This window comes from Pholis gunnellus (assembly GCF_910591455.1).
Source record: "Pholis gunnellus genome assembly, chromosome: 17".
NCBI lineage: Eukaryota > Metazoa > Chordata > Actinopteri > Perciformes > Pholidae > Pholis > Pholis gunnellus.
Window position 1 is genome coordinate 12658597 of NC_136544.1, and position 19850 is coordinate 12678446.

At 41.1% G+C, this 19850-nt stretch overlaps 1 protein-coding gene across 2 annotated transcripts in view; it reads left to right on the forward strand.

Moving 5' to 3' along the window:
• Positions 1-3948: 3948 nt before the first annotated feature.
• Positions 3949-19850, forward strand: part of crebbpb (CREB binding lysine acetyltransferase b) — a 33839-nt gene continuing 17937 nt past the window's right edge. For both annotated transcript variants that reach the window (XM_079177516.1, XM_079177517.1), the window contains exons 1-2: positions 3949-4770; positions 15005-15609. In XM_079177516.1, the coding sequence (XP_079033642.1) occupies positions 4686-4770; positions 15005-15609 (690 nt within the window). In that variant the 5' untranslated portion in view covers positions 3949-4685. The remainder of the gene's footprint in view (positions 4771-15004; positions 15610-19850) is intronic.

The following is a 19850-nucleotide window of genomic DNA, read 5'->3' on the forward strand; positions in this document are numbered from 1 at the left end:
AATCACAATATGTGTTAAATAAAGGGAAATACGATGTTACTCCAAGATATGTATTAGTAACTAGTGCCTGTTTCCATGTTCTTCATGAGAACCAGAAAACTCTTCATGAAAGGCACAGCAGAGACTAATCGATGCAGGCTAAGGGCAGATGGGGCCGAGCTGCGTGTCGTATGAGTGTATTTGCATGCAAACCGTGTGTGTGTGTGTGTGTGTGTTTATATGTGTCTTGTGTAACAAAATCAAGCAGGGTTTAATAAGGAGTGGTCCCTTGACTGACTTGATGAAACTGCAGGATGATGACAAACAGTTTAGGAACGCAGTCGGTAAAACAAATCCTGGTTGCCGATGTGGCAAATTTCTTCTCTGGCCTCGGTTAAGATCTTTGTACTGCCTCAGTACTGAGGCATGATGTTCTCAGCTACATTTAATCAGCATGCCTGCAAAAACAGCATTGTAGACGAGGTTTACTGTGACTAATGTTTGTGCCCTCCAACGTGATCATGGTTCTTATGGGGACGCAGGCTGTGTTAAGTGTTGATGAGTATTTCAATGGATGCTAGAAGGCACTGCTGTACCTGTGGAGTGTCTTGACTGTAGATCGATTAGAGAAAACAACTGCCTAGGTTTTGCTTTGAATTACACTGTGTGTTAGTTGATAGGGCTTTTAAGAAATGGATAATCAAAGTGGAATGTCCCAAATCAAAACTAAATGTGTTTTATTGTATTTATTGTTACACAAAACTTGAACTGTTTAAGTGAAGCTATCCTCTCCAATGTTTAGGATTTGAAAGATATTACTAGATGGAAACAGCTGGACGCATTCGCTGCTTCGCAATTTTAATGGCATGAAACTTAATGTACTAGCACAGTAAATGCAAAGGCAGTGCAATTTTATACTATAGGTGTTTTTATCTTTATTTTAGACTTAATTGATTTAATGCTATTATATCATATTACTAAGGATATCAAACTGATTAAACTGAACATCTCTGTTACTGTTACAGTTTCCCTCTCTCACTGTTTCTTAGCAAAAAGGATTGTGTGCTCAGAGGCAAAAAGGTTTTACCATGAAATCCTCTTAATTGTCTTATTTTTGACGTTTCAGTATCCGCAACACCTTAACCTCATGCTGTTGAATTACAATTTCATAATTCGTACTTTTAAGTACTAAAGCAAACAAGACAAATACTGCAGAAAAACAAGTTTGCCTTTTTTTTAATAAATCATCAAATCATTTTTTCCAACTGCCACATTTAAGGTTACCCTTATTTCTCTATGTGAAGATAAGGTTACTTGTGCCTTTTAACTTGAATTTCCTTATCTTTATTCTCTGTCTGCTCTGAGTTGCTTTAATTTTTAAATATTTCCAAAGGCTTACGGTAGGCAGGAGAATGTTCACTAATGCTTAATTTTGATGGTTGAGGTTTTCTAAGGTCATGAAATTTGAGCAGTGCCTTTTCTTAATGCAAACAATTAAATGTAAACATACCAAACATATTCAATATTAATTGGCCTTTGTGAATTTTTTGAATCCCTTGATGTTTGGCCTACCATTGTGTTCTGTATCTATTGCTCGGATGGAGTTGGGTTGATTTTAAATGCAAGAAAAAAGTTTGCATGAAAAAATTACCTTCTTTCCGCTTATGAGCACACAACCCTTATACTAGCTCAAAATCAGTGTTTGTTATACTACAATAAAGGGACGTTTATAATAATTATTGTCATTATCCATGGTCAAGTTCTTAATAGAGGTTATGGTTCTTGAGTGTCAGATAAAGCGTATAAGCTACATTTATTTTTTTCTTCTCCTTGTAAATTTTGAAAAGTATTTTTTATGAACTCTGAACATTTTTTTCTGGATTAGTGTTGTATGTGGGACAAACAGTAACACTTAGATAGGTGCGTCTACTCATAGCGTTGATTGCCACTTGTTTATATCAATCCCCCCCCCCCACGTTTTACTCTACACGTGAGCTTAAATGTTGATTTGGTTTGATATATCGAGATGTAAGTGACATTTTGTCTTAGCAGAATGGCACACTGTGACAATGTTGATGCCAAAGAGTGTTATTAACATCTCTTGGAGTTTCTTTGTTTATCTTATCTTCTCCTTAATTTGCAGGTTGTGTTGTGAACGTTCAAGAAAGGTCATTCATATATTCAATGTTAAAACACATTTGCACAAGACGCTCACTTTTTATGTACAGTATGCCTTTATATTATATAGTATCTGAGCATTTTCTATTATTTATACAAGCGCATGTACTAGAGTATTAAACAGTCTAAAGAACTGGGTTATTTTAACAATGTTGGAATAATACTTCTATAATACTACTGCGTTCTTGCCTGCACGTGTGTAAAAAAAGTGTTTGTAAAACTGTGTGGTTGTATGTGTTTTGGAAGGGATGCGCCAATCTTATTATTTAAAAAAGTAAGTCACTAATGCTTCAATCAATGCAGACGTCTGCTTTTCTTAAATTTAAACTGGCCTAATACAATGGGTGAGATACTACTAGATGTCTGCAGGTAGGCAGTGTTTCAGTAGCCTGCTACAGCCACGTTTTAATGAGTTGTTGCATTCTTTGGTAATGTTTTTGTATATAGCACGCTAATAGGTATGCAAGTGAAGGTTAAAACTGAATAAAGTCAGTTGCTGGGAAATGTTGTCTGATTGAATTTATAGCCTGTACACTACATCTGGTTCTGCATTTACCCGTGGTGGATTGTATCATGTTCTCAAGTACTGTTCTGAAGTAGCCAACAAGTTTGAGGTACTTTTACTTGAGTATTTCTTTTATATGCTGTTTTAGACTGTATGCTTTTAATACTATACTAATCCATTGCCTTACAGTGTTGATTTTTAGATTAAGATTTTACATACAAAACATTAGACACATTTGTTAAATATAAAACATTGTTATATATTAAATTACCCAACATAACACAGAGTAGTTTAAATTACCGTCACCTCAAATCAGCTACAACATTAAATTAAGTAAACTTTTAAATGCAGAACTTTACCTTTAAATTGAGTATTTTTCCACAGTGATTACTACTTTTACCATAGTTAAGGATCAGAATACCCTTTCTACCACTGGTATACTAGTACCCATACAGGGTATGAAGAGAAATGAGAATTACTTGGCGTCTTTGGTTGAGTACATTCACTATGTTTAAATAATGTAACTGCCCAGGAGTATTTGAGTATGTTTTTAAATGTTTTAATCAACACTGAACAGTGCTCCTATCCCGACAAAATTATTTGTTTCAATTTCTTAACAGCTGGAGTTGTGCACAGCTGTGAATGGCTTCATCTAACCGTTGCTGTTTAATTTGCACAGACTTACTTATTTATGTACTTACTGTTCTGTATTTATGTACTCAATGTACATAAATACTTGTGGGGAATATGACTGGTAGAGCTGATTATAAAGTTGGTTTAATAAAATGTATAAGTATTGGGACTTTTACGGAGTACTATGTTATGTAGTTATGAAAGAGGTATTCAAATTATAAGTGTGTAGATATATATGTATGTGTATACACAGTATATATAGTATTATGATCGATAGGAATACAAATAATTAGATAGTAACTGTTGGGATTTAAGTACTTCATGTTATCGCGAGTGATTTGTGATTTCCCTAAAGTGGCCATTTTCTATTTGCAGTATTGTTACGTGTTTGTAAAGTTTAAAGCAGTTTAAAACATAGTATATTCAGTTTTTGGGGGGTCAATTCACCCGAAGAGGCAACTTCACGTACGTACCCATGACGCACGGTGGGGCACAGGTTTACGTCAGGGCGTCATAGCGCGACACCTCCCCCTCCTCCCCCCACAGTCTAGCTGGGAAGAAAAAAAAAACTTTTTTTTTTTGTATCGGAGGAATCAACAGCCGCCATCTTGACGCGGCTCAGAATCGGGATTTCGGGGGGAGCATTAATTTTAAAAACCGACCGGAGCTACTCAGACCGGGCTCAAACGGCTTTTTTCTTGCAGAAAATCGAAGTGTTACTCCTTCTGATGAGAATTAATGCAAACATGTGAGGATTACATGCGTATTTATCGTCTCGAAAGGCCACTGTATATTTGATTTCCCTTTTAGCGAGCGCCGATTCTCGCCGTATCTCCGTCCCGAGACGCTGTATTTACCGGGAGACAGCGACGACAAAAATTATCCACCTCATAGAAAATATTTTTTGAATTTTGCTCTTTTTATTCGAGCCTGAGATAGATTTTATGGCTGCTCGTTTCGACTGCGAAAAAAATGATTCTGTACAGACGTGAATCCGGCGATCTGCGGAGAAAGGGATTTGCCTACGCCTTGTGTAATATTTTATGATTGATTTTTATTTATTTTTCTCGAAGCTAAATAATTTTTGGACGTAATTATTGAGGATAATTATGTGGGTGTTGGGTGTTGGATTATCATGGGGTGATCTTCGGCGGCGAAGCGTGGCGCTGTTGCCTTTCTTTTGAAACCCTTTTCTCCAGGCAGCATTTCGCTAGTCTGCCAGTCAAGAAGAAGAAGAAAAAGAAGAAGAAGAAAAAAACCTCCAGATACATTGCTCCTTTACGCTCAACGTAAAGGAAAAGTTACCAGTTATTACGAGCCACAAGCCCGACCAGGTGGACCGATCCTGCTGTTGTTTTCCTGCATCATCATCCATTCATAACCGACCAGGATGGCTGACAATCTGCTGGATGCCGGACCCACCACTGCAAAGCGACCCAAGCTCAATTCACCTCTCTCAGTGTCAGATGGCCCAGGTAAGAAGGACAAGACATGGGGTATTAAATGTGAATTAAGGATGTGCTAACTCGCAGTAAAAGTTATATTTATTATACTTGCACGCTGTTCAATCTCCGCTGCATCCACCTTTTAGGAAAAGAGCTCCGGCAACTGTTATATCGAGTCCCTGGCTCGTGGGATTGTCTGATTTAAAACCTGCAGCTGATTAGAAAAACACCACAAATTGCATTAATACTGTCAAAAGTGCGAACTCACTCCCTCTTCATCACATGAGAATTACTCAACAGGGAGAGTAATGCTCCCAAGTTATCGGTCTTCAAGGGTTAACAGCTAAGTTACAAAGCATAATTGTGCTTTGTAACTCTTTTGTTTCCAACTAAGCAGCACAGAGGAACATGTTGCTTCTGGACTGGACTTGGTGTCCTCCTCATTGCCTCCTCTGGCAGATGCAGCACAAGCACTTTGAAAGATAATCTCTCACCTCTGGGTCAGTCTGCCACTGAAAGCTCTGTCCTTCCTTCAACCAAATGTTTGACTGACCTGGGTTAAAATGTATCTTAATAAACAGGAAGATTTCATGTGTTTCGTACCTACATCCACAACTTTTCAGCAGCCGTTATGAATTGGCTAGCAAATGGGCATCATGTAGCTTACAACGGCTGCCATGTTAAATATTAGAAACTAGTCCTCGGGTCTGCATCTTCAGCAGTCCAACCTGCAGAGACATTTTGGAAAGTAAGTTGGGACAGTTGACCTTGTAAAAAAATATTGTGACATTTTGTGGCCAGGACATGGCGTAATTACATAAAATAGTAGCTGAGGGTATGCCACCCTCTAACATAGAAGTTGTGAGCCTGGGTTATATGTTTTCAACACACACACACACACACACACACACACACACACACACACACACACACACACACACTTTGTGCATGTGGTCAGTGGTTGATACAGATATATGAGCATGTACACGATTGTTTTGTGATGAGTGAAGTAGTATTCATAATTGATTTATTCTTTAGAACTCCTGTATAATCATCATCGTACGTCCCCAGCCCATTTTTTACAGTGGTCATTCTTTTTTTTTCTAGTTGTCAAATATTACGCAACAGGTGCAATTTTGGAAAACTTCGACTGGCTTTTCAGGAAAGGTTTTGTTAATCTGTGAACACTCTCAGACATTTGATAGGAGTGGAGAACAAAATGTTTGAACCACTTAACACCTGAAGATGTTATGTTTTTTTTAAATGTCAACTGGACAAGATTCGGACTGACAATACTAATTTGATACACATGGCACCAGAACTCTCAAACTTTAACAGAACTTTTGGCATCGATTTGTCCCACCAGGACTTATCCTTGCAGGAGCTAATTCATTTTACGTGGTCGTTTTATGGATAGGGACTTTGAGAAGGGATAACTGCTGATGCTGCTGCAATCACATAGGTTCTACATGAGAAAGAGCTTTTAATGCATCTCTCAGTAGAAAGTTGGGAAAGGAGGGGCTAGCTGTCAGTGTGTAAGTTTAACAGGCAAGACAAAATGACAGCGTCCTAAGAGTAATGCTGCAACTAGCTCTTTTTATTGTCGATTAAGCTGCTATTTTTCATGCTATTTTTTTAATTTGTCTATAATCTACTAACTGGGTGACGTCTTGACATGTTTTGTTTTGGCCAACCTACAGTCCTAAACCTCAAGTGAAACCAATTCCATTTTGACTTATTCTCCCAAACTGTCAGGCTGATCAGTCGATGTCGCGATTGACGCCTATTATGTCGTGTTCACGCCAAACGCGGTGCGAATTATTCACATACAACGTCTATGCACAGACGCGATAAGACTGGAGTTATGTGCATTTGCAATAGCGCGATTGGCGCTAGTTTACATTTTTCAACTCGGGCAAAATAATTGCGTGCTGCTGCGGCGCGATAGCCTGTCGGCGTTGAGATGCTCCTCCTGTCATCACTGACATCCTGCCGTTGTTAAATCAGAAAAATATATTGTAGGTGTTCAACCGGGAGCTCTACGATACCTCATATTAGTAGAGACCGGATAAAACTGTGTGTAAACCATGTGATACAAACAATGAAAAAGACGCTGCCGTATTTACGCCTAGATGACGTTATTTTGAGTGTTGATGGAGCTGCTACAATTAGCATAGAATAGCACCGGTCAATCCGAGCTCCATTAAGAAAACAAGTATTTTAAAAGTAATTTGCTTGTCGTCTTGCGGAGAGAGAAGTAACAAAAACCTGCATCATTACGTAGTTATTTCGCCATCCCCTTTTTGTCCGTTTACAACACGGGGAGCAGACAAGGGCACAGTATCAAGCCCCCAGAAAGAGCGCCGGGCTTTGAAGCATATTTGACATAGTGGACAAACGATGGAATTACAATTTCCGAGTCCCTCACGTGATGCCATGGGGCCCAAAAAGACATTTCCCCATAGACTTGCATTGGGCAAGAGATGTCTGTAACTCAGCGGATAGAAAGCGAATTTTCGCGTCACGTTGCTAGCGGGATCATTTGTGGTTATTCGCGCTAGAGGCGCCGGAGAGGAGGAGTGGCTTATCTCCGTTATCAACTAAGCCATTTATTTCCACCATCAACCATGTAAGAAATAACTGCTATTTCTGCTTAGTACTTGTTGTGGAAGTCCCAGATATCCCGGGAAACTAAACGCCTTCTTGTCTGGGTTCATATCATCTGGAAGCGATCTGTGTATTTCGTTGAGCTGTATTCCCTTTATCTAGCAAGCCCCACATCGGCTGTTTTACTACAGCTGTATGAACCCAAAATAAACAATTTTTCCTTGATTTAATTGCGATAAACGGACAAAAGGGGATGCCGAAATAACTACATAATCATGCCGGTTTGTAAAAAGTCTCAATTCATGTTTAGTTAGTTCTCTCCGCAAGACGACAAGCAAATACCTTTATCAAAATGGTTGTTTTCTCAATGGAGCTCGGATCGATTGGTGCTATTCTATGCTAACATTGTAGCAGCTCCATCAACACTCAAAATAACGCCATCTAGGTGTAAATACGGCAGCGTCCTTTTCATTGTTTGTACCATATGGTTTATACACATCCATTTATACACATATTTTGTCCGGTCCGGTATTTGTGTAGTCCGTGAAGTCCGGGCCTTCTATTAGAGCAGCAGCGGGTGCGTCGGACATTTGAGTCTCTATTTGGGCTTTTGTTTTCTTTTACAAAGCAGGAATTATGGTCTGGAGAAATGGGCTCGTGAATGAGTAGCGTCACGGGGCTCAATAGCATTAAGCGTGTTCGTACAGCCTTGTTTTCCACTCCAGAGTAGGGTCTCGTATCTGCGGCTATAAATATTACAATTGCTGTGGCGATGTGCTTTAGCCCTGTTTGAATCGGTAGGGAATAGCTACCTAAACGCTGCGGGGAGTTTGTAGCGAACGGTTCAGTACGAACACGTGTATTGTTACACCACTAATGTCCATGTATTGTACGACAACGTAGTTATCGTGATAGGTCTATGCGATGATAAACAAAGAACAGCAGAACATCTGAGACATTGGAGAAACTGACACCAGAGAATGGTTGGTATTTTTACTGAATCGATGATAAAAGTTCATGTTAATTTTACTGGCAATCAACTTATTGACTAATCGTTGCAGCTTTACTTCAGAGCTGAAAACTTTTCAGTGAGCTCCTTCCACTTTGTCTACTTTTGCCTACTACAAAGGCTGAAAAAATGGTGTGAAAACAGTTGGGCACCAATGTCCGATGCTTATGAGCTAGAAGTAAAATACTGCTTTTATCCTCTTCGGATTAGGGTTCATTGGCACGTCTTAGTTGTGTATCCTTGCTGGGTACTGAACATAGCTTTGTTGGTGTCGTTTGTGCAGTAGCTAGCACCAAACATGAAAGCATGGACCGTCTGATTTCAGTGAAGTCAGTTTTGGGATTGCACCACCACAAGTACCTCTTAACCCTCATCTTCTGTAGAGTATAAAGACGGGTGCAATTGCTTAATTTAAATTACAGTGGATAGTGGAAACATCTGTCTGCTATTTACAAATGGCGGAGAACGGGAAGTTTCTTTGTCACGTCTTCTGTGGGCGGCTGCATTATCGAGCCGACAGTCCGCAGTCTTCAGCCGAGGTAGCGCATCTTCTCAGAGGGGCGACGGGAGCTTTCGCTGGGCAATAAAGCAGCTCTACACCGAGACCGACTCCTCCCCCACCACCGCCAGAAGCCCTTTCTGTCTCAGTTGACACACACACACACACACACATGTAGTCAGTAAGACGTTGCACAGTGTCTCTTGTAGACTGCTCTCTTTGAAGTCCTGGATGCAGTTCAGGCTCTTAAGTACATTGAGAAGATTTTAAGTGCCAGGCTGCAGATGGGAGGATAAGTTAAAAAAAAATGTTCTCGTGTTGAAAAAGCCCTAATTCTGAGCAGATCTGTGAACCTGTAGCTCGCTGCCTTTTTATTGTGCACACTCCACAATTACATTTACTTGGTTTCTCTGAATTGGAAGTTTACGCAATGAATGAAGTGAATCAGAGAATCTGTGTGTTGAACATAAATTTACAAAGAATGGTTGATTTCGTGTAGCACGTGCATGTTGCTGTATAACTTTCCCTCAGACCTGTAGATGGCTTATCCTGGGCACCCTGGATGTTCATATGTGAATGTCATACCTCAACAACATCCCCCCAGTATTTGGTTGCTTTTAAGATTCAATGCATAATATGCATAAAATGCATAAAATATAGTTTTTTGTGTTTCAAATGGGTATCATGACAATGTACCCTAGTGGGTTTGGCGTACTTAGTCCTGCCTGTTATTGGTAAAGCCTTTCCATTATTGGTCGCCTGCAAGATAGCAAAGACGTCTCTCTTTGCCGCATCCAGCCCACTGGGCTGTCGCTCACAGCCACAGATTAGCAGCCCGTCTTTGATGTTTATGTTAATGTGTGACAGTTTTTTTTATGGTGCTCTGGTCTCGTGTCAGTATGTGCTTGCGCCTGTGGCCACAGGCCAACGCCGGGCTTGTTTTCATTTGTGTGGCCGGGTGGGCGTATCAGCGCCAGCGATGAGAAATGGGCAGCCACTGCCCACTCCACTGTTCACCTAGCGGGGTTTCCTCCTCCTTTTGTCTGGCATGTGTGTAAGATCACCAACCCCTGGTTGAGTATTATTCAGCTACATTATTGTTAGCTGGCGTCAAGTGTTAAAATGTTGCCTTCCACCAGCGTGGCGAAGCGGTGGCAGACGATCCTCTGGATCTGGCTAATGTGTCAACTGAGGTGGAACTGATCGAGATGAGGAGAGCGGCGGGTGGCGGTGGATGCCATCCAATCTGCCACCCCCAAACATCCCTGCATTGCAACCCTCCTCACCTCTACCACTTACCTCCCACTGCTCTCAACCTTAGTCACACAGCCCCAAGATGCTCATGTCCTCTGGAAATAGACTGTAAATTTCAGTGTCTGACTGCAAGAGCCAAATAAAACGGTGTTTGCCGTCTCAGATAGGGTAACTATAGAAAAAGTTTCTTCTTGTCATGTTCTCTGAATAGCTGTGGTCTTCATAAACACTGGTCAGGAAATCGCTGCAGCTCCCGCTTTACAAGTGCCACTAATTTTGTACATCTTGAAGTCATTAAAGCTCCTCTTATAAAGCACCATATTAAAAGTTTTAAAAATGTTCACAATGTTGCTGTTAATTCTACCAGACTGATGATAAAAGAATGTATCCATCAACACTAATTGTTAAGCAATAGTTAATTAACCGTTAACTGACAAATATGAATATGAATTTTGTCCGATCTGTTTAACCGTTAAGAGAAATATAAAAAATCAAAAGCGTCTCAAAACTCAGGAATGGCGTTTCACTGAAAGGAGAATAGCTGGTCCATCTTAAAGGTCAGCCCACCTTAAAGTGAGCTTGAGTCAGAGTACAACTCTAATTTCGGGGCTAACCCCCTTCGCATTAATCAGCAGGTTGCAGGCTGCCGGCACACAAGACACGGGAACTGAACCTGGGTCTTGAGGGGTTGTAGCATTTATTCACCGACAAATAAGCTTCTCATGCACTGCACTGGTATGTTCACAGCTATAGCGATACTGCTCACTCCACACTCGTTACACACCCTCTCTCTCTCTCTCTCTCTCTCTCTCTCTCTCTCTCTCTCTCTCTCTCTCTCTCTCTCTCTCTCTCTCTCTCTCTCTCTCTCTCTCTCTCTCTCTCTCTCTCTCTCTCTCTCTCTCTCTCTCTCTCTCTCTCTCTCTCTCTCTCTCTCTCTCTCTCTCTCTGTGCTAACGTTGCGCTAGATTTGCAATAAACTGCCTGAAACCCTGACGGAGTAACGCTATACTTGGCGGACACGCAGCTAAACAACCTCGCAGCTAAACTAATTGATGAGGTGGAGACCTAGCCTAGGATAGGTGAGCAAATCTAACCTGGTTTGGATGTAATCTCTCCACTCTTTGTAGTGGTGTTGAACTATTTGTGTGTGTATATAGCTATAGGCTAATGCTAACACTTCTTAGCTTCCCATGTTAGCATGCTAACATTCGCTAGTTGGTAGTAAACATGAACTACAGCTGGCACTGATTGGAATTTCATTAGTTTTGCAGGTATTAAATCATAAACCAAAGTATTTGACAAACTACAATTTTTACTATTAGGCAGCTGATATAACTGTCCGTCAAAAAAATCTAAGTTTACAAACATTTTATTGGTTTTTACAAATGGCAAATATTTGTAGCCAACAGACAAAAGCACAGACTTCCCTTATAAATGACCCAGTTTTCCAGCGGTTCATACCTGGTTTGGAGACAGACCCATAACTGGTTATGTATGCATTGCTTCTCTTGTAGGGTTGCAACGGTATACTGGTATCATAGTATACCGCAGTATTACAATTGGCAGTTATCATACCCTCAGCATTTGCTTATCTATGGTAATGACAAAACCTGACATAAGTGAGTGTAACGGATGGTATGGGAATAGTGGTGTAACGAATCAGTGTTGATCGGATCCCCCCCCTCACGGTTCGGCACGCATGTAAAGCGTGGATTAACTACGCAGTTTAACGTTAACCATCACGTAAGTCCAGTTGTATGAAGGAGATGTTTTTACAACATGAATAGATAATAGAGATGAATTATGACCTGTTTACACTAAGCTCTAAGCAGCTTATAATGCATCACTAAAACTACTAATGAAGATTTGATTTAATCAATAAAAATACAATCTTTTCTAATGTGAATTGTGTGTTTTTATGAAGAAGAAAAAACATTTTTTATATTTTTACACTGCATTTAGAGTGGTTGAAATGATTTTTAGGACAGCGGTAAACAAAACAAGAGTCTGGGGCCTTCTAGACCAGCTGCTATAATCAAACAACAAAGCGATCTTTATCTGCCAGTATGGATCATCAATGATTGGCAATTAGTGTCTGCGGCAATAAAAACCTGCCCAGCTATCTCTAAAAGTCCCTTTTTGCGTTTGTGCTGATCCGATTTGTGATCCGATCCGTGATACAGTCCCAACCGTGAGTTTTACGATCCGTTGCACCACTAGACGGGAGCAGTCGATAAATATTATGGCGCACCTACAGTATGTTGATTTTATTTTTCATTTAATAGTTAATGTGACATGCTACTACTGCTAATATGTAAACCAACATGCTTCAATTACGTTATGTTCTTAATCATTTAAGGATCATTGTAACTAATAACAAAAATAATGATGTGAAACCGTGATGTTTTCTGAGCTGGTTACTGTACCGTGAAAATCTCATACTGTTACAACCCTATTCAGAATCGCTACAAAACACACTGGGGTCAAAAATACCTATTTACCGGAAAAAGGCAGAGAAGAAAACTGCGACTGTGGCAGTGTGAGCGGGGATCAAAGCCACTGTTACCGCAGGGTTTATGATTTTCAGAAGGGAATCAAGGCCAGACAGAAGGCCCAAAACGTCCATGGCCGCTGTGGCTGCTGGTGAAATTCCTGCCAATCTCTGAACTATAAATGTCAACTTCATGGTGGCGCTAGAGGGGAATCAGGTGATCATCAAAGGGTTCATCCCCAGGGGACCATAGATTATAAAAAATATCTTTGGAATCTATAAAAAAAAAAAAAGAATTATTTCAGTTTTGACCAAAGTGTTGGCCCGACAGACCAACATTGCAACCTTGAGCCGCTCCTGTGATTTAAAACAATGATAAAAGTTGAGGCCGTTCACCGTGTCTCAATAAATCTCTGAGTGGAATTCTTCAGTTTGCATACATGTTGAGCTTTCAACGTAACCAATGTTTAGCCTGGTCCATTACAAATCTAATATGTCCCTTCAGCACTGCCAGGATTGCGGAGCAACTTTGCTCCCTCTCTCTTGGGGAGGAGAGGGGGGGGCGGGCGAGCATCTTACCCTTTCCATCTCCATCCTGTCTCTCTCTGACTCTGGTAAAGCAGCAACAGCCTGCTTGAACAGCCTGTTATTATCTCTCAGACTGAAGAGTCTAATTGAAGATTTTCATGTCTCTGTTGAAAAGCTTCGGGTGAATTACAACCGGCAGCAGCCATGTCCTCTTCAGGTGAGAATAGTGTGACTCAAGTGTTGGGATTCTGTGGTTCGTGGATGCTTCAGTTGTCTTGGCATGCGATTGCTTGCTGCTGGATATGCTCATCATATCCTTTTTGTATAAGGGGCAAATTCAAATTGTACTCTCAGCCTTTTCGAAAAGAGTAACCCCGCTAAAGGCTCTTTTTCTTTTTCTCCCTCTTAAATTTGTGTGGTTTCAATCTTGTTGCTGAATAGTTCTCCGGCGAGGCACAGGTGCTTGCTCTCAACTATGCGCCGTTCATGTCTCTTGCTCTACTCGGGAACTTGTTGCATTAACCTTGTGCGGTTAAAGGTTGGGCACTCCATTTAAAGCATGTGACCGTAGTATTTAAGCTCCCATTAATTGCCACTATATTATATCGATGAGGGTTGGATTTCATAGGGTTGGGTTGGATTTTAATAACCGAGTGATCCCAGACACTGAGCCAGGCGTGGGTGAGGGTGTGGCACTCGCACCCTCACGTGAAGGACCTTGGCATAGAGGTGTGATCTGAACGGCAACCCTCATTAATTTTCTGTTAATGTTTTTCTTGTTTACTTTTTCTCACGGCACACTTTTTCACTTTTAATGTACATGTACATTCGCCCACAAGTTGCACGCTACGTTTCCAACACAAATACTTACAGAACTACACTCGTACAGTTTAGTGCATTATATTGTCGCATGCCAAATGAGCCTCCAGGCTCACTCAAGGTGGTATGACTTTTTAAGGTGGGCCATCAGAGTTTAATCTGAGTTAAGCTTGTGTTGAAGCCAACACACCTGCAAGTGTAACCTGAGTGTGTGAAGCTTTGTGCTCTGTGGTGTGAGAGCGGGTGCCGTTCATTAGACTTTTACCTGTGTGTTCTGAGCGAGGCCTCATGTGCCTGTGCTGCAGAGACACAAAGCCGGTGTGTTTTCTATGTAATTATTTATTTACGAGGTAACGGTTTACTGTAAGAATATGGGGAGTATACAGCTCTATTACTTATTATTTATTTACGAAATAATATCGTTATTTAAGATTTTAGGGTTTTGTTTTGTGCTGCATTATACTATGACATAACCTACAGTTTTTCAAAATAAAATCAACTTAAATGAAATGGTCAATTTAACGTTGTGGTAAAATAGTTGACATGGAACATCTTTGGCAGCCCTAGTTGGCGTATATGGTTTGATACACCACTAAACTGTTGAGAGTGCTTTCACACTCAACTTTTGTTCGGTTCAAACTAACCTTTGCCCGTTTAGTGGCGTTTTTGGGTGACTTCAATAAAGATGTTATAATTGTAAATGATCTAACTTTAACGATGTGTCTGAATTCAAAATTGAATTGCTTTTAAGTCGATCACAATGTTGGGTTCAGTGGTCGATGACTCAATAGATGTCTCCACCTATATCTGATTCTTTGTCCCTTTTTCCTAACCCTGATTAACAGTACAAGGTAAAGTCATGTTACAGTTGGGCTTAACCTTAAAGCCAAGGGTAATTGGTCCTACGTGAATATACCTTCTAATTATCTCTTGAAACGGATGCATTAGTTCCTCTTCACTTGGTGGTTTACAGCTTCTTCTGATATAGGTTAAAGGGGATGAGTCAGTGATGAACACTAATTCTTATTTCCGTGTCTCTCTCTCTCTCTTTTTTTAGATCTTGTGTCTCTGTTCGACCTGGAAAACGACCTCCCAGATGAGCTCATCCCCAATGGAGACTTGGGAATGGGAATGTCCTCTAATGGCGGTCCAGGTGGAGGGGGTCCTGGTCTCAACTCCATCGTCCCCGATGCAGCTGCCAAACACAAGCAGCTGTCCGAGCTTCTGCGACCAGGGAGCTCCTCCATCTTGGGAGGTGTCCTCAACTCTGTCAGCCCCCAACAGGGAGGCATGGTGGGAAGCCAGCTAGGTGCTGTGCTTGGTAAAAGTCCACACGGGCAGGGCTCTCCCAATCACCAGTCTCCCCAGGCCCAGAAAGGAGGTACTGCTGCTGGACAAGGCAATGGGGGCATGAGCTTCAACCAGGCCATGTTGAACAGTGGGCAGGGCCACGGAGTCATGGGCCAGACGGGACAAGTGATGAACGGGGCTCTGGGACCAGCAGGCCGGGGCAGACCTGGCATGCAGTACCAAGGCCAAGGCATGCAGGGGGCACAAGTGGGTGCTGGAGGCAGTGTGCTGGCAGAGACACTCACCCAAGGAGGGCCACAGTTGGGTGCACACAACGCGTTGAATGCTCAGCAAGCTGGAAACATGAATAAGGTGAGGTTCAAAATTCAGCTTAATTGATCCCACAAGTTGTTAAATGACGCATGGAAGATCATAAAAATCTGTTGAGCACATAAACTAACCACTGCAGTCATGTCACATTTGCATATTTAATGTTCACATGTCCAGATTTTTCAATTTTTTTTATTTGAAATTAAAAGTATTTAATGAACCCTAGCAGCAGTTATTAAACAGCCCTAATTACCGTGTGCTCATCATGACCTTGTCACAAATATAGAAATGTATGTAAATGTCATTTTCATGTGTGTGCTTGCTCGCTAGTTAGTTTTTCAGTCAGTCAGTGTTATCATTTCATATCTATAGTGGTTGTTATGGCTATCAACGAATATTCTAAATTGTAATATATATTCGTGGTAGTAATATTTATAATAGTGATTGGCTGAGTTGTACTTTCTATCTTCTAAACACAAGTATACTATTGTGATATTTACTGGAAATGACAATATAGCAGCAAGAAGAACATTTTCCTTCAGCCATCTGCCCCCTTATTTAGGGTTTTGTAATGAAATGAGCAGGTGTCATATAGGTAACTCCTCATTTCAACTGTAGGAATCAGCAGCTCCTCATCCATTGCGACAGGAATAGTCGCTCGCGGCCAGTTAGGACACGATGTCATGGAAATAAATGTGCAAAAATAGATATTCAAATAGTTTTTGTAATTCTGGCCCTACTGGTTATTTGCATAAAAACACACAAATCAAATAAAAGATTGTAATTTTGTGGATTAAAACAAATCTAGTTATTAGCCGTTTTAATGTATTATAAGCTGCTTAGAGCTAGTGTAAACAGGTCATAATCCCGTCTCTATCTATTTATGTTCAAATAACTGGATTCATTCAAGTTTCTCACCAACGCTACATTTTACGAGATTACATGTGAACACGTCATGATAGCGTTATAATTTACCGTTGCCCATTAGTGGTGCTACCCCCGTTACCATAGACTGTGTATAAGAAACCGTATCAACAACGATCCGCTACACCACGACTTACAGCTAACGGTAGTGTTATGCCGTGTTCACACCAAACGCGGTGCAAATTGTTCACGCCGCGTTAATCGTGCCATTCGCGCCGCCGGTCTCGCCGGGGACTATTTGTGTTCATTTGCGTGAATCGCGCTGGACGCGCCGGAGAGGGGCCGTAGCTTATCGCCCTGGAGGCCGTTCCAACTATCCGCCATCAACCGTGGAAAAAATAACCTATTTCTGCTTAGTACGTGTTGTGGAAGGCCCAGATATCTCGGGAAACTAAACGCCGTCATGTTTGGTTCATAACATAGTCCGGAGGAGCTCCGTGTATTTTATCGAGCTGTATTCACTGTGTCTAGCAAGCCACACGTCGGCTGTTTACTACAGCTGTATGAACACAAATTAAACAGATTTGGTTGTGATTTAACGGCAATAAACCGACAAAAAGGGACTCCGAAATAACTACTTAATGATGCCGATTTGTAAAAAGTCTGAATTCATGTTTAGTTAGTTCTCTCCGCAAGGTTTACACATAGTTTGGTCCGGTCTCTATTGATATGAGGTATCGTAGAGCTCTGGGTGAACACAGACGGCTACAGTATTTATTTCCTGATTCAACAACGGCAGGACGTCAGTGATTACAGGAGAAACACCTCAACGCTGATAGGCTATCGCGCCGCAGTGTCACGCCATTTTTACGCCGAAGTTGAACAATTTCAACTCATGTTTTGGCGCAAATTCGCGTCACTCCAGTCTCATCGCGTCTGTGCGTAGACTTTGTATGTAATCTACTCGCTCGCGAATAATTCGCGCCGCGTTTGGTGTGATAACATCTCCTTTAAACAACTGTATCCATACAAGCCTTTCGCCAAAAACAAAATTTTAAGAGATTACATGTGCACAAATCCTGATGATGATAAAATGTACCTTTGCCCAATAGTAATTTCTATTGAGATCTAGAGCCAAAATGCATTTTAATGCAACCTAATTTAAATTTGAGAACATAATTTGGTGTATTGGTAGAATGAGGCCCATCCAACAAAGGGGAAGGACTAGAATATCCTATTTCCTTTGCCTAAACCCTACAGCGTGCTTGTCGTCAGTTGTCTCCCCGTCACTTTGTACTGACTTGTTCTTCTACCTGGAGCTTCCGTAGGAAGCAGTCACCCAGTTTAGGGGGTTGAATCCGTAGTCGAGTGCATCGGTCTCTGTGCGTCTAACTCGGCCCACCACATAGTTTTGTACCAGTGCTGATGATGTGTTTTATTACTGCATTCCTGTGCCTCACACATCTGAGAACAAACTGCAGTTGAGTGATGGTAGTACTACACAGCTAAGCTTTGTTATGATTTGTGAATGAAAAATACTTGCTGTTGGTTGTTTTTCTATGTAAATATCTTTATTATGAAGACTTACTATGAAGTGCTCAATTTCAGAAAAAGTTTTCCCGTGACTAAGATTGTCGGGGCTTTGTGGTTTGACAGGAAACGAAGGTTAAACCAGCACCCTAGTTCTCACTGAGATTATTTCGACAGACATTGCCACATGAAACAAGCCCCTCCTTTCCCATACAGACGTATACGGCTGAGGCCCTGCCTGTATTGTCTATGTTGTGGTAGAAAAACAAATTGCTTGATGCGTTTCTGTGTATTGGTGAGGTATGTTATATTCCATACAATACTGAAACAAATGCCTTTTACATTACGTTGAGATGCCAGGCTTGTGTTTGAGGTCATATTTACCGTGCATAGCTGCCTTCAGAGAAACATGGGGCCAAAGTGTGGGAGGGTGATGTGTTTATGTTTTTGTTTAGAGCAGGAGAAATGTAGGAGGCTTTACTGACTACTTTAAAAGAAAGAAAATAAAGGATAATGCACAAATTATTTCCAATTGACAATGATATGGCAAAAGAATCGTATCCTTTCCAATATTCTCTACCTCTATAATTCTCTTCAATGTGGTCGTTTTCTTAACAGCTCTTCATTCACAGGACAAATTGTCCATTTCATAACACAATGCAAAAACGGGTTGAAGCCATCATTTACCGCCAGCTTCAGTGTACGCGCAAAACGGGACGCCCACGAGAGTTAGCGGCCACATTGTTGAATGCATTGTCGTGGACACATGCTGCCACTTTCCCTGTGTCCGTCTGGCATTCCCTGTCAGGGTTTTCACCGTGTGTGTGTGTGTGTGTGTGTGTGTGTGTGTGTGTGTGTGTGTGTGTGTGTGTGTGTGTGTGTGTGTGTGTGTGTGTGTGTGTGTGTGTGTGTGTGTGTGTGTGTGTGTGTGTGTGTGTGTGTGTGTGTGTGTGTGTGTGTGCGTGCGTGCGTGTGCGTGCGTGCGCAGTTGCTGTTTGTCGGTGAAATAAATGCTTCAGCTCCAGGAAGACCAAAGCTAAGTTCTTGCTTGCTACCTGCCGATTAAAGTGAAAGGGGTTAGCCCCAAAATTAGCAACAACTTTGCCCGAGTTGATTACTGTCAAATTTATCTTTGTCAGTTAACGGCCAAATGGTTTATTCTTAACATCCAACATTTATAACAGAAAAGAGAAAATGGGACTGTTGGACCAGATTGGAATCATCAAAAGATGCGCTGTACAAATAAAATGTATTATTATTAGTATATTTGCAGTTGTATTGTTGAGCTAAAGCGATGTTGTCTTGCCGGTCACAGATTCCTGTTATTGGTGGTTTCATTAATTTCTTCTTGTTCCATGTCTTGCTTCTGCTTATTGGCCAATAAAAGTACTAGACTTGTGCAAGAGATACAACAGTTTGTAGCCTCAGGAAGAATACGGGGTTTGGAGTTTGGAGATTGTTGCTGTTTGTTTAAGAGCCTTTTAGATGGAAATATCCAATTCATATTTTCAAATTAAATGACTTATTGTTCATTGTATAATATTTATTTCGGTCTTGCAAATGTGGTTCAACAGTTTGTGCTACAAAACACATTTAAATATATTGCGAACAATTGTAAATTGTCACTGTAAGTGTTTCCGGCCCTTTGGCTGGTTAACTTATGTAGCATCAAATAAAACTAAAATGTTTTTAATCGTTGGCAGTTTGAAAATGACATTCTATTACAGCGCAGTGTCTGTTTGAATTCAGTTAACCGTTGACAGACTCCACTTGATCTTGGCATGTTGTATTCCTGGTCTGTCACTTTCCGTCCTCCATGATCATTTCTGTACACAGGGCTCTACAAACAAAACAGAGAAGTTACCTGAATGGATATAAGTGGTGAAGTA